The 18051-nt window shown below is 42.0% G+C and overlaps 2 protein-coding genes across 3 annotated transcripts in view; both read right to left on the reverse strand.

Moving 5' to 3' along the window:
- rnf213a (ring finger protein 213a) overlaps positions 1-7104 on the reverse strand; it is a 52954-nt gene extending 45850 nt beyond the window's left edge. Inside the window, exons 1-7 of the mRNA XM_061223162.1 lie at positions 7086-7104; positions 6552-6673; positions 5878-6032; positions 4261-4935; positions 1635-2135; positions 1016-1176; positions 669-839 (exon numbers count right to left, since the gene is read on the reverse strand). Coding sequence (XP_061079146.1) covers positions 669-839; positions 1016-1176; positions 1635-2135; positions 4261-4935; positions 5878-6032; positions 6552-6639 — 1751 coding nt within the window. The 5' untranslated portion in view covers positions 6640-6673; positions 7086-7104. The remainder of the gene's footprint in view (positions 1-668; positions 840-1015; positions 1177-1634; positions 2136-4260; positions 4936-5877; positions 6033-6551; positions 6674-7085) is intronic.
- A 1944-nt stretch (positions 7105-9048) lies between these two features.
- LOC133113932 (sodium-independent sulfate anion transporter-like) lies at positions 9049-17793 on the reverse strand. 2 transcript variants are annotated; one of them, XM_061223092.1, is made up of 13 exons: positions 17642-17793; positions 16806-17034; positions 14777-14969; positions 14451-14536; positions 14044-14123; positions 13755-13891; positions 13225-13403; positions 12181-12253; positions 11987-12037; positions 11406-11466; positions 11134-11189; positions 10864-11004; positions 9049-10561 (listed from the first exon to the last, which is right to left on the reverse strand). In XM_061223092.1, the coding sequence occupies exons 1-13, from the start codon at positions 17644-17646 to the stop codon at positions 10407-10409; spliced, it is 1446 nt and encodes a 481-aa protein (XP_061079076.1). In that variant the 5' UTR covers positions 17647-17793; the 3' UTR covers positions 9049-10406. The 2 variants fall into 2 exon arrangements, with proteins under 2 accessions (XP_061079076.1, XP_061079075.1); XM_061223091.1 differs by lacking the exon at positions 17642-17793 and having other exon boundaries at positions 16806-17262.
- Positions 17794-18051: the final 258 nt, after the last annotated feature.

Genomic DNA, 18051 nt, shown 5'->3' on the forward strand with positions numbered 1-18051 from the left:
TGCACTGAACCATCCTGAGGACTGTTCACAAGTGATCAGGGTACCGCTTTTACATCACTTCCTGATAAACAAAGGCTGTATTGTTTCGGGTTTATCTTAAACTAATGACACTCAATATTGTTTAATGCGAAGTGTTTATTAGCATGGTAGGCTAATAGTACAATGGCATTGTTACATTTCTTTGAATATCACGGTTCATCATGTCATATTGTCTACATTATTAATATGCACAGTGATGCCATCTGTCTTTACCCCTCTCTGCTTTCTCTTTGTGTTAATAAAATGAAAAATACATAAGGAGCCACTCTCATTTAAAGGTACAATAGGAAATTTCAGACTTCTAACAACAAACACGCTCAAACCACAATACCCACCCCTTCTCTGTGAACGCACTGATGTTGAAATGCCATTGGCTGTGGCAATTAGAATCAATTTTCAACCAATGACCTTGAATTATTGTACAGCTATACAATGTTTTGGCAGAGAGTGCCGGCTCATCAACTGCATATTTTGAAACCCGAATTTAAGGACTATAAACACAGGCAGAGGGTGAGTCAGCATGTCAGTGAGCCTTTAGGATAGGAAGGGATTCACAATGGTCTTGTAACAATGTTTTAACACAAAAATCTTACCTATTGTACCTTTAAACATAAAGGATAAAAACTAACCGAGACACTGTTAGTTCAGTAGTGTCAGATTCCCAGTTGCCAATCCTCTCCCCAGCCCGCAGGAAAATCCTATCATCTTTAGGGTTGAACTTAAAGTCCTTGGACAGCACAGCGTGGAAGTAGATGGTGAGCCTGTCACTAGCCGGGATCTGCTGATTGGCTGGAGGTATTCTAAAATAAACATAAAACCACAATAAAATGACAATTTGAAAATCTTTTCAAGATAAGTGCAGTGGACAAGAATCATTATGAAGAAAAAAAAAACAATCCAGTAATTTCATTATGCATCATTGCAATTGCATTTCTCCAAATAGTAGTTATTATTATTATACATGTGTTGTGACTACCTTTTGGGAGGTGGGACATCCTTCTTGTCAGTGTCAGTCTCTTCTCCCTGGCTGTCTCTGGTTGTGGAGGGCTCTTCTTTGGGGCTGGAAGACTGTTGCAGCTGCTCCTGCTCCACCATCGGGTCGGTTCCACTGGACATTCGGCTGGAGGCCTGTTTGGACTGCCGGGGTAAAACACGGAATTAAACCTGGGTTTTCATCCCAAATTATACATTCAGTCAATCAGCACACTCCTAACTACATTTTAAATGCATTATAAATGGACTGGGCTCTTATTTAAGTCCTTTCCATTAAAAACAGAAGAAGTAACAAAGGAAGATGTATCTAACCACCATCAGCATATTTCCCTGATGTAGGCAAATATGCCAAAAATATTTTAACTATTAAGCTTATCATAGCTGAAACTGTTCAGTGCATATCTTTTCTGAATGTATTAACTGAATTCCTTGTAATGAAGCACTGCCGTTTTTAAGATGAAGGGGTTGGATTCTGCATGACTTTTCATTTGTTTGCTGTGCAGGTAAATTACTCAAAATGTACACAGTGCCGTAAACACACAACCCCATTGTTATTTACTAAATGCGGATAATAGCTCTAGGTTTAGAAGCTGCTGTATAACCTCTGGCTTTTTCTGTTGACCAAAGACCATGCTCTGGTCGCCTGCAGGGCCTGGCTTAGTTCCCTGGCTCTGCCGGACCTGCTGCTTTTTCGGTTTGGTTTGCTCGGTCACGTTGGCGTTCTGGTCCACACTGCTGTTCTGGTCAGAAGAGGCCCGTTGTGTGTTCACTGCATCCTTCTTGCCCTTGTCGTTTTCGCTGTCGGTCTGCTGCCCGACTCCTCCCAGGTTCTGAGCTCCAGCGGTGTTAGCGGGGTCGCCCTCTGACTGACGGGGGGCAGCAGGAGTGGTGTTCAGAGCCTCGGTGGTCGAGCCTGTTCGGGGCCCCTCCGAGGTTTTACCCTGGTCCTGCAATAAACCAGGCATCTCACTCTCAGATGATTCCTCCTTTTCCTGTCGGTTTTTTCCCTTCCTGTCAACCAGTGACATGTCAGACAGGTCAGAGGTCAGCTGATCAGCAGGGCCTTTGTTCTCTTTGGTTGCCTTTTTCTTATTTCTTTCCTGCTGCAATGCAAGAACATGCAAGTGTAAATGAAACAGTCACACACATCAGGATCTATTTGACAGTCACGGGAATACATTTCCCTGCGCATTCATTTCAAACCTGGATTCTCAACATTTTATGATACAGTACAGGGACCCCCAACCAGGCTCAAAGACATCCACAGGAACTCCAAAATAGTTTCATATTTTTTTGTATTTTACCAAATCTATACAGCATCATTACATATCATATAGTCAGGTCCATAAATACTGGGACATCGACACAATTCTGATCTCTATACACCACCACAATGGATTTGAAATGAAACGAACAAGATATGCTTTAACTGCAGACTTTCAGCTTTAATTTGAGGGTATTGACATCAAAATCAGCTGAACGGTGTAGGAATTACAACAGTTTCTAGATGTGCCTCCCACTTTTTAAAGGGACCAACAGTAATGGGACAATTGGCTGCTCAGCTGTTCCATGGCCAGGTGTGTGTTATTCCCTCATTATCTCATTTACAAGGAGCAGATAAAAGGTCTAGAGTTCATTTCAAGTGTGCCATTTGCATTTGGAATCTGTTGCTGTCAGCTCTCAATATGAGATCCAAAGAGCTGTCACTATCAGTGAAGCAAGCCATCATTAGGCTGAAAAATCAAAACAAACCCATCAGAGAGATAGCAAAAACATTAGTGGTGGCCAAATCAACTGTTTGGAACATTCTTAAAAAGAAAGAGCGCACCGGTGAGCTCAGCAACACCAAAAGACACGGAAGACCACGGAAAACAACTGTGGTGGATGACAGAAGAATTCTTTCCTTGGTGAAGAAAAACCCCTTCACAACAGTTGGCCAGATCAAGAACACTCTCCAGGAGGTAGGTGTATGTGTGTCAAAGTCAACAATCAAGAGAAGACTTCACCAGAGTGAATACAGAGGGTTCACCACAAGATGTAAACCATTGGTGAGCCTCAAAAACAGGAAGACCAGATTAGAGTTTGCCAAACAACATCTAAAAAAGCCTTTACAGTTCTGGAACAACATCCTATGGACAGATGAGACAAAGATCAACTTGTACCAGAATGATGGGAAGAGGAGAGTATGGAGAAGGAAAGGAACTGCTCATGATCCAAAACATACCACCTCATCAGTGAAGCATGGTGGTGGTAGTGTCATGGCGTGGGCATGTATGGCGTGAGCATGTATGGCTGCCAGTGGAACTGGTTCCCTTGTATTTATTGATGATGTGACTGCTGACAAAAGCAGCAGGATGAATTCTGAAGTGTTTTCGGGCAATATTATCTGCTCATATTCAGCCAAATGCTTCAGAACTCATTGGACGGCGCTTCACAGTGCAGATGAACAATGACCCGAAGCATGCTGCAAAAGCAACCAAAGAGTTTTTTTAGGCAAAGAAGTGGAATGTTATGCAATGGCCAAGTCAATCACCTGACCTGAATCCGATTGAACATGCATTTCACTTGCTGAAGACAAAACTGAAGGGAAAATGCCCCAAGAATAAGCAGGAACTGAAGACAGTTGCAGTAGAGGCCTAGCAGAGCATCACCAGGGATGAAACCCAGCGTCTGGTAATGTCTATGCGTTCCAGACTTCAGGCTGTAATTGACTGCAAAGGATTTGCAACCAAGTATTAAAAAGTGAAAGTTCGATTTATGTTATTGTTAGTTTGTCCCATTACTTTTGGTCCCTTAAAAAGTGGGAGGCACATATACAAACTGTTGTAATTCCTACACCGTTCACCTGATTTGGATGTAAATACCCTCAAATTAAAGCTGTTAAAGCACATCTTGTTTGTTTAATTTCAAATCCATTGTGGTGGTGTATAGAGCCAAAAAGATGAGAATTGTGTCGATGTCCCAATATTTATGGACCTGACTGTATGTCCAGGGACCCTCTACAGCACTTTCAAGGACCCCCAGGAGTCCACAGACCCCATGTTGAAAACCCAGGATTTAAATGATACCAATACATGATGCATTATAATCCAGAAACTTTTTCTTTGGGTTTCCCATGGTCTCCTAATTAGGTCCCTTTTCAGGTGTTTTAACCCGGAACTGCAGGGGATGGATAGTTCTTTATTTACTGTGCAGGTAAATTACTCAAAATGTACACTGTGCCATTACCTCTGTTTTTTTCTGAGGACCAAAGACCATGCTCTGGTCGCCTGCAGGGCCTGGCTTAGTTCCCTGGCTCTGCTGGACCTGTTGCTTTTTCGGTTCGGTTTGCTCAGTCACGTTGGCGTTCTGGTCCACACTGCTGTTCTGGTCAGAAGAGGCCCGTTGTGTGTTCACTGCATCCTTCTTGCCCTTGTCGTTTTCGCTGTCGGTCTGCTGCCCGACTCCTCCCAGGTTCTGAGCTCCAGCGGTGTTAGTGGGGTCGCCCTCTGACTGACGGGGGGCAGCAGGAGTGGCGGTCAAAGCCTCGGTGTTTGAGGGCTTTTCTGTTTGAAGGCTTTTGGCTGGCTGCTCACAGGCAGGCTGGCTCTCCCCTGGGCAGGACTCTGGTGTGGGAGGGTTGATTGGTGATGGGGAACGTGCCTCACCGACATTGCTCTCGTCCAATGGGCAGCCTGTACAGGGCTCGTCCAGGGTTTTTCCCTGGTCCTGCAACGAATCAGGTGCATCATCTGTGGCACTAATCGAACTCTCACTTTCAGACAACAACGCCCTTCCCTGCCCCCGTTTCCCCTGCCAAGCAGCCAGGGACTTGTCAGACAGGTCAGAGGTTGGCTGATCAGACTCTGAAGACATACGGACTTTGTTCTCTTTGGCCGTCTTTTTCTTTTTCTTCCTTTTTTTCTGCAAAACAAAAAGATGCAAGTGTAAACACACTTGTGCACCGTCACACACATCAGAATCCATTTCGCAGTCATTGGAGCTGTACAGTTTTATTTGTTTTATAAATCCTACAATGTATAAATATGTATGAACTGTGTTTAATACATTAAGACAGTGTGCCAAACTGCTGAGCAGAAACATTCAGACTGCAGCTCGTGACAAGTTGATACGGGGAGGATGGGTTTTGGGCTTCAAAATACTTTGGGCAAAAGGTAATGTTGACTGAGGAAGAGAGATATTCAAGTTGGGGAATAACATGTTTATGAGAAAAGATAAGGTATGACATCAAGCCCTGGCTTCTGTGTATTTAATGTGTTCAAACCAACCCAGCCCCCTGATGAGCAATCAATGTGACAGACATACCCGTTGGTAGTAAGCCACTTTTTAAAACCTAAACATTGTACCTTGGACATTGCAAGACTGGTGGATGCTTAGACAGCTTAAAATTCTGTCATGTGTTAAGCGAAGAGACAGGTATAAAAAGGGACTGATCCTTTGCATCTTGGGGAAAGTGTGGGTAAGCACATACCCCCATTCTTTATTGGCTTGCAAGTAACAAATAAAGTCCTAAAATACTGTGATTGTGTTGAACCGGGTTCTTCACCCTCTGAAATAGGAATAAGAGGATATTTCCACCACAGAGCATGTTTCCCTTCTACTTCTACATTCAGTTAACACCAGCGGTTCTCAACCTTTTATGATCCAGTAACCCCCACCCAGGCTCAAAGACATCCAGGGGACCCGCACCAAGAGTTATAAAGGGTTACATTAATAAAAGGTTTATGTTTTTAAATATTTTCCCAAATCTATAGACCCCCCAGGATTGGTCAGCAGACCATAAGTTGGAAACCAAGGATTTAAATGCCACCAAATAAATTAAAGCTATGTACGAAAATGCAGAACCTTTTTCTTCGAGTTTCCCTTGGTCATCTCATTGGGTAGCTTTTCAGATGCATGTGTTGTCTGAGTGACCAATGATTTGGTCTCTTCCTCCACTTTAAATGCAGATCTACCTCTCCCCGCTTCCACAGGAACAGAGGGATTCTGCTGAGGCTGGCCTGCAATCAGTTGATCAGTCTTCAATCACTCAGTCAATATCTCTATCCCAATTCTAGTTATACAACTTTTTTTGTATACCCACCTTTCCTAAATAGCATGATCTGTACTTCTAAATGTACCAAAACCATTTCAGCAATATTTCTTGTGGCTTAAAGTGATAGTTTACTTAAAATAGTTTTTTTTTTTTTTAATATTGTTGCAGTGTTAGTGGAGGCATGACAAACTGGACAAGCTGTGGAGTGACCTGAAGTGCTTTAGACTGAATGCCCCTAATGAAGAGCCAACTGGTAGCCAGAAACTTCTGTAACTGGAATATCCTTTATTACACATAAGCATTGACACTCAAATATTAATGTTAGCTGGGTCCACAGGGCAATTTCGCTTAAGAAATAATTTTATATTTTAACTTAAATAACTAATATATAAATATTACATATTATGAAAGTTAAGATAAAGACCTTATTTGCAGAAAATAGTTTTGCTTACATTTTGAATGAAAAGCAAAGCGCTTCACTGACCTGAGTGATGGGGCAACTTGAAGCCGCATTGGCTACAGAACTTGGCATTTTGCTCCGTCGCAAAGTGCTCACATTGTGGACATTCCATCTCGTAGTCTCACCAACGATATCAGTCTGTGATGCTGAAAGAAATAAGCTAACATTCGATTTCTAAAAAAAAAAGGAAATCACCCGCACTGAGTCACGCGGTTAACTTTCAGTTTCATTTCTGCCAAACTGGTGGATTGCGATTGAAGTATTGGGCTAGAACTAGCCATCTGAAATGAATTTGCTAGATCAAGAAACGAAACTAGACCATTGTCAATAGCAAGCCAATGCACAGACAAACAAGTTGCCCAACTGTGTCATTATCGTTTCCTGTGAACATCCCCATAGCAAATAAAGAAGTAATTTCCTTCTCTCATTCATGTAACTATAGCTGACCAGAATGTTGAATAATTTGCAGACGTCGTCAGAATGATCATGAAGCTAGATACGTGAACTATAGCATACAGTAGTTACATCTGCAGGCGAGCAGGCAGTGTGAGTACTTACAGATTAGTCGCTTATAATGTATAATATACTAGCAAGGTAGTTCGCCAGAGCCAATACCATGCAATAGAAAACTAGGTATCGATCGATTCATGCAGTTGTTGTCCAGCCGACTGACACGCTGGAAGTAAGAAAAGTCCTTCAATAGTTAAGCGCTACAGCCAATGTCCTTGCAGCCAATTTTCTGTGATATGACGTATTGTCCAATAGAACAATGGCTGCTGAAAAATAGCCAATCGCGGCAAAGCAATTGGCAAAGCAAAACGTCAAAACAAATGTTCTCTTCGAACACGTACTTCCTGCTTTGAATTGCTAACTTACAATTTAGATAACTTACATCAAGGATAATAAACAGGCTTAAATTGATCTAAAGCTGTGAAACGGGGTGATGAGACAAACTATTGAGCTTGCTTATGATCCTTTTCAGATATTTAGCTACGCAGGTAGGTAACAATTATCTGAATCTGAATTAACTGCGCGATGGTATCAGCTTGCACTTCAAATTAGTAAACTATCAGGCATCGAGTAAAGTAGCTAATTTGCAGAAATGTGTGCACATTGAAAAGCGAACGAATCAACTTATAGTAAGATTGAACTGAAAGCTGACATTCAGGCCTCGATCTGAAAACAAATGAACACTGGTGCTCATTACATTACGATAGCAGATGTTATGATTGCTGCGAGTGTCAATACGATTTACTGTCGGTGATGGGTTGGTTATCTGTGTCGAGTAGCAGCTATGCAACTGAGGTCGTGCAATGACCAAATTAGGTTGCTATTATTTCTATAATAGCCCGTCTAAGCCATGTATACCAGCACACGTTAGCGATTGTAAGATCGGGTAAATTACAGAAATCGCCAGTAATTTAAAAAACAAAAAATGTCTGTTAGTTACCTTAGAGAGAATATCCAGATTTCGTTCAAAAATAATATTTGTAGCGAAATCCTAGGGCTGCAGGTCATATCCGTTTACAGGAGTAGCACCTCGAAGAGACAGAAGTTTCTATTTCTAAGAATGGGCGTCTACAATTCGATCACGTTGCTTTCTCTTTCTAATCGTCATTTGCCCACTCCTGGGTGTGTGCCCTGTTCGGCCTTTCTTGTAATCAAGCGAAGATCGACCAGCTTGCGGGGGATTCCCGACCGCAGTCCTCTTGAACAGTCTGTTTTCAATTGAATATTCTGTATATAGATATCGTTTTTGTAAACTCGTAAAATAACACAAAACAACACTCAAGGTTTTATTTATATAATTAATTTCCATTAGGTTTACATTTAGAAACGTACTTTTCCCTAAAAGAGTAATTGTGTGCATACATTATCTGTGTGAGCTGCATGCTACCCTTCAAACCGGTCATAGGTCTAGTTAGAAGCTAGAATGGATAGCCTACGTTTAGGCGTAAGGATTAAGTTCCCGGGAATTTCCCGATGGACGAACATCCAGATTCTCCCAAGAATATTTACTCCTCATTGTGTGACTCAGCACACACAACCCGATTTGATCCTTCTACAGCGACGCCAGGTACATATCACACTGCTTTTCTAGAACTTTTAGAAAGACAACAGTCTAGCTTTGTTGTGAAACTGACAATTACACAAGTGGAGTATGAAATCGCAGTCCAGATTACAGAACCGAATATGTTTATCAACAGGGAAAATGTGGAGAGGCCAAATAGCTTTCAGGATTTCACATACTTTAGGAGGAACATCATCCAGGAAGACTCAGTCAATGAGACAGGAACAGTTTATAAAACACTGTGCGCATGAAACGTGCACATACGGTGACAGGCAGTAGCAGCACTGGGTGAAAAGTCAACTTTTGTCTTGAATGTTACATCTATCCTCACACCACGCCCCCTACTACGTCTCTCCTCACATTCCTTATGCTGGACTGAGTGGGGAGTTGCATATGCCCAGATGTAAAGCAAAAACAATCCTTTGGACTTCCATACAAAGCTAGGAAATGTTAACACGCAAAAATCACTTTTATTTCTGAGGCAGTACAGAATTGTGGGTCTATCGGTCTCACCATTCACAAAGATACAAGTGTGAAAAGGCCAAGGTTCATTCTGTGTTTTGGAAATGAGAAATCCAACCACCAGAAAGCAAGAGAGTGGAATATTCTACCTGAATAAACAAGTTTCATACATTCGCAAGGACCTATTGTTTATTACAACTCACCACTGTCATTAACCACAGATTTTAATAAACTAAGGGGAAAAGGTATGTTTTTCTACATTATGTTTTGCATACCTTGACCCAAAATCAGTCCATACTTCAAAGCTAAGAAATGTTTCACACATAAATCACTTTTATTTCTGAGGCATTACAGAATTATGTGTGTGTTTGTCTATCAGTCTCACCATTCACAAGGATGCAAGTGCGAAAATTTGCATACCTTGATCCAAAATCAGTTATGTAACTTTCAATTTCACACACTATCCAATTGATATTTTCCTACACTGCTTGATATTTTAATGAAGCAATTCACGTGAAGTACCTTGTTCAAGCTCTTGAGTTGCAAGCCCCTTTAACTACACTGGATCACACAAACCAATCAAGAAACACACACACACACACACACACACACACACACAGACACATTTACTCAATGTGACCAATGATGGATGATCCCTTCATTTAATTGGCTAATCCTCCCTCCCTGCCTCAGCTGATGTGTAGTGAGAATCCTGGTGCAAATGGCTGCCCTGCATCACCTGGGTGGGTGATACACATTGGCGGCTGAGGGGAGCTTCCCTTCTTCACTGTAACACACTTTGACATTATAAGATAAAAAGGTGCTATAAAACTGTAATGTATATTTATTATAAAATCCACTCGAGAGTGGGCACCACTGTACAACTCCTAAACTATGTTGTTGTTTTTTTTACTGGCCTACATTATAGAGTGCTTGCAATTTCTTTTAACCTACATTTTTTAATCTCTCCAAACTTGGAATGTCCGGTTGCATCCATGGGTCCATCTCATCATTGCAACTTCCTTTGTCAATTTGGAAGAGTGTAAACATCATGCCCAAGTTCAGTCTGTTCCTTTGCTGTCAATTTCATCCTACAGGATGAGCTGCGTGGTTCTTGCATCTGCCACAAGAGGTCGCTGGTGAACCATGAGATTGGTCGAGATTGCATGAACACTACATGAACACTTCAATATGTTCTTCCTCTACCTTATGTATGTCAGCTTTTAAAGAGAAATGTAATTGCCATGGAATAGATGATCAAAGACCATCAAGGTAGCTCAAAGTTGACAGAAGTACTGAGGGGAAATAATCCAGCAGATACATTGTTCAAGTTACTCCTGGGTGAGTCATGAGTGATGTATGCTGTCGTTCACAGAGTGCTTCGCCCTTATTAAACTGAACAGACAGATGGCTCCGGAAACAGCCACACCTCCCACAATGCCATACTGCACCTCCCAGAAGCTCACCAGAAAGGTCACCAGGAACGACACCAGGTCCACTCCTATGGACAGCCAGATTGGGGAGAGTGAGGTGGGGGGGGGGGGGGCACTGAGACGCTGAGACACAATCAGTTCACTCTTTGACTTTATTAGCACTCTCTTTCTCTGTTTTACAGGTTGCAATGGCTCAATTTCCGAAACCTGGACACACCTCAACTACTACACTATTGTGGGGTAGGATTTCAGCCTATCACAATCTGAGATCTACAGTGGAAGGTTCACATACCATAGGGAGTGTAAGTACACAATGCGATACTCTGCCTGCCTCGAAAAGGGCACATCTTGGCCTGTTGTGCTTACTCACCTCCACCTTTCCAGATCTCCTTGGCCACTCGGAGGTCAGCCAGAGGGGCCACGGAGCAGATGATGACGGCAGCTAGAGCAGCCTTAGGGACGTAGCAAAAGAGCGGCATGAGGAAGGCCAGAGAGAGCAGCACGATGAGGCCTGCAGGGCAGGGGGAGGGAGAGTCACCCAGTGCAAGCCTTCACATACATGGCTCATATATTTTTGGAGCCACGGACATTTCCTATTGAGTTAATGGCAGTTAATTGCAGATGAGGAGCACTGACTCACCTGTCACAACGCCCCCTAGTGGTGTGGACACCCCAGTTTGTGAGTTCACAGCACTCCTGCCAGGACACAATCATACCAGGAGAGGACACTGATGCATTGACTTATTGACTTAAAATGCATTTCATATGCATGTTGCTACTGGTTCATTTAATACAACAAAAATATAGGAAATATTCAATACAGCAATTTAAAAAAGCTTATTAAAATGTACTATTTAACTAACAAATGATGTTAGTGCACAAGTATACAGGCGATCCGTGAGCGCTCCATACCTGCCAAAGCTCCCAGTGACGGGATATGCAGAGACAAACGATCCCAGGATGTTTGTGAGGCCTGGGAAATGTGACATGCACACAACAACTCACATTACATTACATTGCAATCACTTAGCTCTTATCTACAGCATGTTAAAAAACCAGTGTGTCTCAGGAATATGTCCGTACAATATCACCAGGAATGCACAGAAGGCCCATGTATAATCAATAAGGCTAACGCTAACCAAGCAAAACAAAGATTAGCATTGTGAATACCACTCTATGGCTCACCTATCTTTCTCCAGGCTATACCTACAACAATTATTAAAAAATGTCTGAAAGAAAGATGGTAGCTAATGCAGGTCAGGGGAGCCATGGTGCAATCTGAAGAGGCAGGTCTTCAGTCAGCATCGGAAGATGGGCAATGTTTCTGCTGTCCCCACTGCAGTGGGAAGCTCACTCCACCACCAGAGAGCCTGAACAGACAGGAGACGTGACTGCATGAAGCAGACTCATGCAGCAGGGTCGGGCCGAGTGCCCGTACCTCCCACCCAGACGACGCACGCCCAATTAGCACAGTGCAGCTGCTTAGTACTGACCAATTGCAAAGACCTCCTGGTTCGTGTCGATTTGATAGTTGTTCTGGCTGGCTGGTTGAAGAGGAAACAAAATTGGGTGTTTATTCATGAAGCTACAAGGGTAGTGCCTCAGCAAGACACTTTACAAATATAAATGTCTTATTTATTCATTTTTAATCTTAGCTGTTAGTCATAGGAATGATGATAAGGCTTACAGAAGGCCTTGGCTATTGCGATGCTCTCCAGTAATCCCATGAAGGGGATGACAACCAGGCCTCCTCCCAGACCCTTCCAGAGGGAAAAGATGGAGGAGCAGACAGATTATCAGAAAGCTTGGCAAATCATAGGGCCATGTCCACACAGCAGCTAAAATAAAAGCCTCTTTACAATGTAACATTGGACCGCAAGAACAATTTTGTATTCTTATCGTAATTTTCTCTTACTACGACTCGTACAAGTGTGTAACGCCGGAATCAACAAACATTCCTAACCTCAGAAAACTGTCCACATAATCACAATGAATCCCCACCTCTTATTGAATGAGCGTCTATGCATGAAAATGGTAAATTAGCATAAAGGCTAGGTGTGTCCAGAAAATGAATTCATAAAAATGGCATTGAACCCCCAAGACGTTCTGTAGGTGGGGTCCATCTAATAGATGGCCAATGGGATCAACAAGAATAAGTGTCGTCAATATAACAGTTATACATCATAAATGTTGATAACCTTCTCTAGTCCTCCAAAACAGTCCATTAAAATATGTTTCTGTAAACACTTGAGGCGAGAAATAAGAAATGCAATTCATATTGATCTTGATCTGCAATGCCTAGTTTGAAAGTTTGGTCCGAGTTCTGTGAGCCAGGGGAGCTGTGCTGGAATTTTAATTTGAATACATGTCACACCACAGCACTGGATCATCATGTACTGCAACGGCTGAATGAGTGGAATGCATTGTTTGCATTATTTGTGTGACTGATGGGGACCAGTCATACATTTTGTTCCTCCCAAAGTAAAAATTCTAAATATGAGAAAATTGGCACATGCGCTCATATTTAAAGTTCTCGTATGAATGATTTAAGAATAAGTCTTGCATGAGGCCCATTGTGTTTATATTGTGCTTACAATGTATTATTTGAAATTGTGTGTTACGTTGTTCTTACAGTGCAAAATTGTGTGTTTCACTGTACTTCTTTCTACATTTGTCTGAACAGCAGTTATGTACAGCTTGGGCTTCAAGATGAACAGCAGTTTCCACACACCTGTGCAATCTCACTGAAGGTGATCACGTCTCCTTCGGGTGTGATCTCGGAGAAGGGCGGAGCTCGAAGTGGTGGGAGGCCCTGGGTGGTCGAACCCATAATGGTGAATATACCATGCCCGGATTCCTGGCACGCATATGCCACAGCGGTGGCACCAATCACCACGAGGGCACAGCGTGCTAAATGAACACATACTCAGGGTTATACAGTGCGATACAAGAACACGTGAGCAGATGCAGTCAGGGTAACAAAGCCACTAGATAATCACCAGTACACTTGACAGTAATGAGCTGACAAGTACATGGTATGGAGGCATACATTTATTACATAACACAGAATTACAAATTGAGCTGGTAGTTAAAATGAATTACATTCCCTAAATGTTGTTTATTGTTTATATTCAGAAAACCTCCAACTGTAAGTCTCCTCAGGCAATAAACTTGTACGTGGACTATGAAAGTGGAGGGTGATTGGCAGCCCACTTTTCAAAGGGCAGCCAATCAAGTTAGCGCAGAGGAGAACCCATGCACCTGTGACAAGGCCTCGCAGCAGGATGCGGGCGTGGCTCTGGGCGGGCAAATCCCCTGCACTGTTTCCCGAATTCTTCATCCTCATCAGCGTCGCCAGCAAGCAGAGGCAGAGCAGGCCCAAGGTCACATCTCCCAGCCTGACAGAGTGATAGAGGGGGAGAGACAAACCTCACATATTAACTTTGCCCTGTTCTTCCTCTCTGAAGCTTCTCCTCTTCCCCCTTTGTACCGTGCTTGTATGAGGCACACAAAGAGGAAAGGGGGCATACCAAAGGAAAGCAATGCACACCTGCATTCAGGTATCCTGCAAAGGCTGTGGTAGATCTGCTGGAAGAACTGGTGAGGAACCTCCCGAAGACCCAGAATGTTCTACAGACAAAATGGAAATTACATTTAATTTCTATTCTGCCATTTTAAATTCAGGTTCTGCCATTAATATTTTATTGATATTTGTAAATTATATATGTGTGAAAATGTTCTGTAGCAGCATATGTACATGTTCCAATTCAGCACAACACTTCAGGTTTTAAGAATAATAGCAATAATCATCATTATCATCATCATCATCATCATGACAGTAAAGTGTAGCTACTATACGGCAACTTTCCAGGATGTAAAATCTCATATCATGAAGGGGACTCGCTGCCTGCCTTGCCCTTTGACCTCTGACCCCCAGAGAAATGCCACCACTCTCACCTTCAGTTGCCCAAAGCCAATGGTGATGGCAGCAGCGCAGGTGAAGCCCTTAATCACAGGGGAGGATATGAGATCCAGCAGGAAGCCTGCAGATTAGGGAATTCGGACAGAGTGCAGAGCCTATGAGCAGCCATGTTAATGCTATGTTATTAAAATACGGGCTGCATAGCTAATATTGGTCAGTGAAAATTTTATGAATAGTAAAAAGATACTGTAGCACTAAGCTCTATGAACTTTATGGCAGAATAGGGAAGTGATATAATTCCTCTACTCTGAAGAACAGTATGGCGGGTTCCAACGTGCCTAACTAGTCACAAGGGGCTCACCCAGTTTGAGAAGGGCCACAGCCACCTGGATGATCCCACAGAGGAAGGTCAAGAGCACAGCGTAGACGGGATCATGGTGTACATGACGGGCGCAGAGGAGGGACATGATGCCGGTCGGCCCAAGAGCCAGGTCCTTCGCCGTTCCAAAGATGCAGTAGACAAACCCCCCCATGAACGCTGAGTACAGGCCATACTATGGGAGCAGGGAGGGAGAGAGAGATACCATCAAAACAACACATTGAAGAAAGAAGTAGTGTAAAAAAAAAAAATTTTCCAAAATATTTCAACTCATTAAGTTCAGTATTAAAGGGAGAGCATTAGTGTTGAGAGCAACTGATTCTCTGTATAGCTTTGCTTGTGAGCTTAGCTGCTAACATAATGACAACATGAAAGAAGTCTTTTTGAAATTTTTGCAAATTTATTAAAAATAAAAAACTAAGAAATCACATGTACATAAGTATTCACAGCCTTTGCCATGATGCTCAAAATTGAGCTCAGGTGCATCCTGTTTCCACTGATCAACCTTGAGATGTTTCTACAGCTTAATTGGAGTCCACCTGTGGTAAATTCAGCCAAGATGTCAAAGGACTGGCTTCAGGACAGCTCTGTGAATGTCCTTGAGTGGCCCAGCCAGAGCCCAGACTTGAATCCGATTGAGAGAGATCTCTGGAGAGATCTGAAAATGGCTGTGCACCGACACTCCCCATCCAACCTGATGGAGCTTGAGAGGTGCTGCAAAGAGGAATGGGTGAAACTGCCCAAAGATAGGTGTGCCAAGCTTGTGGCATCATATTCAAAAAGACTTGAGGCTGTAATTGCTGCCAAAGGTGCATCAACAAAGTATTGACCAAAGGCTGTGAATACTTATGTACATGTGATTTCTTAGTCTTTTATTTTTAATAAATTTGCAAAAATTTCAAAAAAACTTCTTTCATGTTGTCATTATGGGGTGTTGTGTGTAGAATTTTGAGGAAAAAAAATGAATTTATTCCATTTTGGAATAAGGCTGTAACATAACAAAATGTGGGAAAAGTGAAGCGCTGTGAATACTTTCCGGATGCACTGTATGTTGCCTCTTCTCTGTTGCTTGGATATTGCATCATCATAGCTGCCCTTTATATCAGCCATGAATTTCACTTATCAGCTGGCAGCGATAAGTTTGTTTCACTGACGTGTTTGTTTTTATAATGTGTTCAACAGTTTGTTAAATAAACTATAACTGCAATGCATGCCTCTGTCAGAGAAATCAATGGAAAATAAAAATAACTGAATCATAAGAAATTATATATCTTTGTGTATATATATATATATATATATATATATATATATATATATATATACATACATATATATCTTTGTCAGTTAAAATGATGGAGATTGCTGAGCGTTAAACTTTAACAGAAGGAGAATGTGCAGGTGAAAGCCAGTCACATGTAAATATCACTGTTTCTTCACACAGAGAAGAGTGTATTTATGATTGATATTGGTACTGTGAATTCATTGTTCTTTCAAGGCCAAATTCAGCCAAACAGCATTCATACTGTTGATCAAATATTATATATATATTGCATAGCTTTTTGTTATTAATTTTCTAGGAGAATACACCTTTTTACATACTATACAATGCAGTTGTATGCCTTTCTTAAAGCTTTTCAAAGATAAGTGCCTTAAACGTACATCAGCAGCACCACACTTCATCAAACCTGCTGTCCCCTCATCACAAACCCAGTTCTGTAAAACACTTCACTGCACAGAAACTTTCACGTCTGATACATTTTCTGCCTTTGAAGTAATTGTATTTTATCGTCTTCAAAAGAAGGGGTCTCAAACTCAGCTCCTGGAGGGCTGCAGGTATTTTTGATTTCCTTTCATTCAGCAGCCATTTAAGAATAAAAGAACAAAGTGTGTGAATCATTTAGCCGCACATTCACTACAATTTAAAAGAATGACAACACAAATGCAGAAACACTCTTCAGGACACCAGGCATCATCCTGCGTACAACCCTATATATGCTGTTCACACACTCACCTGCACAGGTAGACCAGCTACTTCAGCGTAAGCCAGGGCCATGGGCACAGTGGTCAACCCCACCGTTGCCCCAGCGATCAGGTCCATCTGTAGCCAGGCCCGTCTGTACCGGGGCAGCCACCCCAAGACTGGCAGATGAGCCTTAAGGGTAGCGTACGAGAATCGCTCCTGTTTCCTGTCCTGCCAGCTGTGCTCTTCCTGAAGTTCCATCCGGTCTCGCCTGCTTCGCCTACCCAGAGACGCAGATGGAATATAAGGAAGTAATACGCATTTCATTAACAAAGAGAAATTGTCGCCGGATAAAGTCGGACGAGAAGGCGTTGGGAGCGAACAATTTCATTTCGTAAAGAAATGAATGTGTGTTGTTTCTTTTTCGTTGTTTTTTAAAGAGGGAAGGCACACTGGTTCAAAGCGCCTCCAAGGCGAGCAATGCTATTCCCATTCAATTGCTAACTATTCGAAGTCAAGTCGAGTAATGCGAGTTTTCGTTTTGCAAGTCTAAAGGTCATAGGCTACATGACGTGTGATAAATATGTCAAGAAACGTCACACATCAGAACCTACATTACGCTATGACACGTTGTCGATTTACCCGCAGTTTTGACTGTACATTCAGAACCGATTATTTCTGAACAAGTATAGATTTAATATATTAATTAATTTATGAATATCGGGTATACACATGCTATATTCCATATTATATTTTAAGAAATTGGGCTAAATGATTATGAATTCATATCTAGTACACTTGAGACAGAAATAAGTCATAACGTAGCCAATTAAAGGGCTCCTAAAGTTAATAAATGACTAAACTTTAGAAAACAAATGGTAACTTACCACATCTCGCCTTCACCGTTTAAAACTGCTTGTTCTGTCAGTTATATGTTTTATTTATGTACGCAATGTCAGAACCGTCCTGTAAACCCTTTTGAAAATATATATGTCTCTCTGGTAGAAGCTTCTGGAAGTTATAAAATAGTTGCAACTGAGACTGTATCTTCGCTTGTCACCAAAAAGACAAGCAAAATATTCTGATAAACAGGAAGAACCGGTTCTCAACGAGTGCTAGCAAGTGCTGATAATAAATACATTAATAAATGAATACATAAACACACACATGTTCCCACCTTTCCCAAACCAAAGATCACCTGTAATAATTTAATTCCTAAATGAAAGCAAATAGTTCAACCATACCGACCAGTACCAGAATCGTGTATACTGGTGGGTCCGAGGGTTAATTTGCGAGG

Source organism: Conger conger, chromosome 16, assembly GCF_963514075.1.
Source record: "Conger conger chromosome 16, fConCon1.1, whole genome shotgun sequence".
In the NCBI taxonomy this organism is placed as follows: Eukaryota; Metazoa; Chordata; class Actinopteri; order Anguilliformes; family Congridae; genus Conger; species Conger conger.